The 5,585-nt window shown below is 37.3% G+C and overlaps 1 protein-coding gene across 1 annotated transcript in view; it reads left to right on the forward strand.

The window, feature by feature from the left end:
- LOC106516455 (roundabout homolog 1) overlaps positions 1-3,106 on the forward strand; it is a gene marked incomplete at its 3' end in the record, with an annotated part of 8,825 nt that extends 5,719 nt beyond the window's left edge. Inside the window, 2 exon segments of the mRNA XM_014006832.1 lie at positions 1,510-1,638; positions 3,020-3,106. Coding sequence (XP_013862286.1) covers positions 1,554-1,638; positions 3,020-3,106 — 172 coding nt within the window.
- Positions 3,107-5,585: the final 2,479 nt, after the last annotated feature.

Raw genomic sequence — 5,585 nt, forward strand, 5'->3', positions numbered from 1 at the left:
GATTTATACTATAGCTGAGTATTTCTCCACATACCACTTTGGAACTTAATCCTTGGTTCAGTATGATGGAGCACATTTACCCACTGAAGTATGCTGATAGCGCTCAGGCTTTGTCTCCATCAGTTTACCTGATCAGCATATATACGTAGGTAGTTCACAAGTTTACATAAGTCCCAATCGAATGCGTAATGCATGCTGAGCAAACATACACTGGAGTAGAATGCATGTCATTCAGTTGGGAAAACTGCAAGAAATTTAGCAGAAAACGTTGTTTTACAAGTTGAAAAAAATAATAAATCTTGTTTGGCTAGTTCTTGGTCTATCTTTGTTGTACTTCATGCTCCATCTCTGTGGTCACAGCTTTTTGACAGAACATCGTTTCAAAAATTACCTGACTCTACCTTTTACATCTGCAAGTGACTCACAGCAGACACTTTATTATTTGTAGTCTTCAACAATAGACCACAATCAGTAGTCTGCACTCAGAGCTGTCGGTGATGTTTGCCAAACAGTAAAAGCCAAACAGTTAATTGAATTGGAATTTTTAAGTGACACTATGACTCAAAACGAAATCCTATTCCTTGGTATAGTGAATGTAAATGAAAATAACCATAGTTTCATCACAGTTTTCACGGTAAATTTGCCTTTTTTCTATTTTTTTTTTTTTTTTTTTTGCTCAGGTTCTGGCATTCCTACAAAGTTGGCTGGTATCTCGGAACAATTAAAGTGTTGCTTGGACTCGGTGGCCACGGGGTGCCAAGATATCCCATGAATCTGGAAATCCATCAGACAGATTGGACGAGCTGCAGAGCTGTTTGTACCACAGATGGCTGATCACTAGAAGTCACTTCCTTGTTTTTTGTCCCCCCCTCGTCTGGAACTGTCACCGTGTCTCATCACCAGAACCACTTGAGAGCGAGGGTGTGTTTTCATACTTGTTTGTGTGTGTATGTGATGTGTCCCTGGATTGTGCTGTTGGAGGGGTTGGGGGGTGCAGCAGGTAAATGGGACCACGCTTGTATTGTCGCTCACAATGGCTGTTTTCTGAGCGTGTGGAATTTAGTTGAAGCGCTTGACAACAAAGCAAAAAATTCCACACATTTCTGACAAAAAAGCACAAAGACAACCTGTTTTAACTATGAAAGCTCATCCAAATGTTGGTATATGACAGAAAAAAAAGGAATGCTGCCATTCCTTGCTATGTATTAGAAGGATTATTGTGAAACAAGTAAACTCAGAGTTTGGCTGCTGGGTCGGTTTCAGAGGAAAGTCCATCTGTTTGCCTCTCTCTCTCTAATATAGTGGAATTTCACACAAAACGTGAAATTTGCCAGCAGGATATATGCACACAAAATGCACTCATGTTTTGTTTTTTATCTTAAAAAAATCATTTCATGAGGTACAGTATAACCTTCCTCAGCATTACTGTCTATAACATTATATTTTTCATGGATTATTTGTGGATCGAAACAATGACAACAGCCGTAACAAAGCTGTCTCCTTTTTCAGATTTATGAGGGTTTTCCTGACGGCAAACTGGGTCTTTTGAGACTATGCTGGCAGTTCACGTATCGTTCCTCATCAGCATGCTTTGTGTCATCCAGCTGGAGCTGGGAGAGGGGATGGASATCTCATCAGGTGAGAATCTTATTAGTGAGACAGCGAGGGAAGAATGGAAGGAGGGTTTTGGGTAATTGCCAATCTTATTTGGATGTTAACTGTTTACACCATAGTTAACACCTGCAGCTGTAAAAAGTGTCTGTCTGTTAGCAAAATATTGAATGAATAAGTGGATAAATTTAAACATCATTCTCAGAAGATAACCAGAGGTGTATCTGCAACTGATTACTATTTTGGAGTCAACATGAATCAAGATGGCTGCCAKAGCAAACTGACTGTAAACACAGAAATGCTTATAAATAAGTCAATTGTACAGATACTGAGTCTGAACACCAACAACTTGTGTGAGATTTTTGTCTAAAATGTTGACTTWAACCTTTAGATTCTACTTTGTCTGTCTGTTAGTAAAATATTTCATGAAGCATTGGACACATTTTCATGAAACGTTCTTAAGGTTATAATTGGTTCAACATCTACAGCTGTTCCTAGTTTTGGCAAGAGCARATTTATATTTTTAAACTCTTGAGTYCAATTATTTCAACTGGAAACATGATTGTTAGTGCATATAAGACCATGTTACAGTAGTTAGAGCAGAATATCTCTGCAGGACTTCAAATGGCCTACCACTAGCATGACAATAAGTAAGTAAGTAAGTTAGTAAGTAAGTAAGTGAGTGAGTGAGTGAGTGAGTGAGTGAGTGAGTGAGTGAGTGAGTAAGTAATTAAGTAAGTGAGTGAGTGAGTGAGTGAGTGAGTGAGTGAGTGAGTGAGTGAGTGATTGAGTAAGTAAGTGAGTGAGTGAGTGAGTGAGTGAGTAATTAATTAAGTGAGTGAGTGAGTGAGTGAGTGAGTGAGTGAGTAAGTGTGTAAGTGAGTTAGTAAGTAAATAAAGTGTTCTGTTATTCATGCCCACAACAAAATAACTCAATTGCTCTCTCTAGTGGTACAACTTTAATGTGCATGCAGCCATTCCATTATTGTAAACAGACACTAGGTTTGAGACAAGTTTCAACATTTCTGATTAGTTATGGTCACACAGTTTTTTGTTGTTGTTTTGTAAAGCCACAAAACGAACTTCTCAGTTTTTTGCATTGAGGGCATGTTATTTATTTATTTATTTATTTATTTGTTTATTTATTTATTTAATATTTTGCTTGCTTGTTTTATTTTATTACTTTTTTTACTTGACATGTCTGATTAACTTCAACAATGTCAACAAAGTTCTTGTTTTTTGTGTTGCTCAAAATGTTATTTGGAAGGTCATGCCACAGTGATTGCTTCCTATTTCAATATGTTTTCTGATGATGGTTAAACTCCATTTACAATCGTACATAAGATAAGCTGGATAATATCCGGATCTTTTTAACAAGCTATTGTTTTCACCATATAAACAAATGCAGGAAAACACAGAGGGAGTCGTGAGGTCTTCACACACCCACCTGGTTCAGGAACAGGACTTGATCCTGACAGCAACATTGGATACAAAGGTAAGGACAAGCATTTTCACAGTTTTGTAAAACAAAATGCTGGTGTTGAAGCATGTGAGGAGAATGCTTTCAAGTTCTTTGATTACAACAATTTTGCAAAGTTTTCTGTCTGAAAATATAATTGTATTTGCACGACTTAAGACTCTGTGACTAAATCCACAGGAGGCATCTGAAGAGACATAATCAATTCTTGATACTTTTTGATTAAATGTTGTCTGTTTCAATCAACTTTTGTACATCTGTGGTATTCTAAGTCYAAAAGGACCAATCATTAGAAATGAATGTGTGAGATATAAGGTGCATAAAATTGACTTCATCATGGATGTAATTCTGTATCACATACACACTTGCCCAACCCCGCCAATTCACACCCCCAAAAAATAATGTTCCGCTGTAATAGGACCAGATTTTGGCTCCCATAAGTATTACTGATCCTAACAAGGTAAATGTTTATAGCAGAAATACAATAAAATAGTATGTGTATGCACAGTTTACACATCTTGGTTCGTGACATGTGATGAGGAGAGAGGTCAGCAACCTGACATGAACCTCATGCCTCCTATAGAGGAGGAAGTGTCAGGAAACAACCCAGAATATAATCCAGACCAATTCTGAACCTTTCAGAAATGCCTCGACTTGTTGCACAGCTTCATTCAGGTTTTTGGATTCAAACGTTCCAGACAGACATTGCACTGTTTCCTAATTACTGCACACACATGCAAGATGGTGTGAGCGTCATGGCACTGCCTGTTACCAGTGAACAATGGGAACAATGAAGTCTTAAAAAAAGGGAATGTGTTTACAAGAAGGTTGAAGTGAATTTTAAATAGTAGCAAATACAGCAAAGACATTTAAAGTTTGCCAAGACAYCTGTCTCAGCATTTCACTTCACCAAGCAGCCAGAATATCTCCCACAAGAAAAGTCAGATTCAAGATTTAAAGTGGCCTAAATTGAATTCTGATCACATTTAAATAACACCGAAGAAACCCAACATCAGACCAGACAAGGTTCCTGAACTCTCCACTGCAGCCCTCTGTATTCAGTTTCCTGTTTTTAATGGCCAGAAGTGGCTCACTGTGGTGAAGTGTTCTGCTGTGTCAAGCTTTAGCATGCAGTTAGAAATATTTACTTTAAAAAAATTGCGGACAGTTTGTGGTCAGAGCAAGTAGCCCAGTGGGCATGTGGAGACTTCTGACTTCTTTCTGATGTTCTAGTTTTTTCTTTATCTTGCTGGATCTGTGGTAGTGTTCAGTTTTGTTCCAAAGAGAGGTTTGAAATTTGTCTGGACAGAGCCGGCTGACTGTGTCGATGTGCTGCAGGCTGTGCTGACTCCCTATTTGTCTTCTGAAGGATCCAGTGTCACACTCAGGAAGAATTCTTTGTTTTCTTTTTTTGCTGACAAAGACCGTAGTGCCACATAATGCCAGTTCAGCTGCTCCACACTGCAAGTGCTGTGTCCAAAGCCACACCGTTCAATTTTTTTCTCWCTCTGTTGCTTTGACATTTTACGTTAAGAGCTCTGACACAGGATGTACTGAGGTGGAACAAATGTGTAACTGTTCCCCCGTCAATCCAGCCTTTGCAATTCCTCAGTGCTGAACCCCATACAGAAACTAAAAKCTTAGCAATGCATAAAGGAATGCATCATGAAGGCTTTTAAACTGAAATTGTTTTATGTCAAGAATTGAAGGAGTAAGAGTTATTATAGTAAAAAAAAGTTAGCTGTCACGCTCAGTGTTCATGTTTATGGTAAATCTGAGCTACTACCACATCAAATTTTATCTCAGTATCAGTAAAATGTATTGAATTGGCAAAGTTTAACCAGTTGCTGTAGSCTTTTTGAAACAGATTGGCATCAATAGATAACCAGTTGTAAATATATATTTAATGATGAAAGCTCAATTTTTTAAGAAAAGTCTTACCCAATAAGTAATTGTTGTGCCTGATTTTGAGGTACAAATAAATTTGAGCTCAGTTTCAGGGAAATTGACTGAATATTTGCTCTTTTTCTGATATTCAATTATTTGACTGTTATTTAACTGTAGGTGTACATCCRTTAATGACTTTTGCAAAATTTATTTATCTGTCTAAAAGTCTGAAAGAGATATGTTGCTAGTAGTCAGATAGGATCAAATCTAACAGTTAATGGRCAGGTCTCATAGTGCTCTAAGTACACTCAAAAATACTGTATGTGTTAGATTTACTCAGACAAATGATGTCAACTGGTTCCAATCAATTGAACTGATTAAATGCTTTTCTTCACATTTACTTTTAAAGAAAATTAAACAATTGCTTCACATTTACTCAATTCAGCTGAGTGGAACCAGTTGACTTAATTTGTTTGAGTAAATCCAACACATCTTTTTTGGTGTTTTTTATGACTCCCAGCTACAACCAGACCAAATTTTAGGTTAATAATTTTAAAAATTGACTTTGGTGTTTGCTAAATTTGAATATTGCCCACTTTTTGCCTTTATG

The sequence above is a fragment of the Austrofundulus limnaeus genome, unplaced genomic scaffold (genome assembly GCF_001266775.1).
Source record: "Austrofundulus limnaeus strain Quisiro unplaced genomic scaffold, Austrofundulus_limnaeus-1.0 Scaffold37, whole genome shotgun sequence".
NCBI lineage: Eukaryota > Metazoa > Chordata > Actinopteri > Cyprinodontiformes > Rivulidae > Austrofundulus > Austrofundulus limnaeus.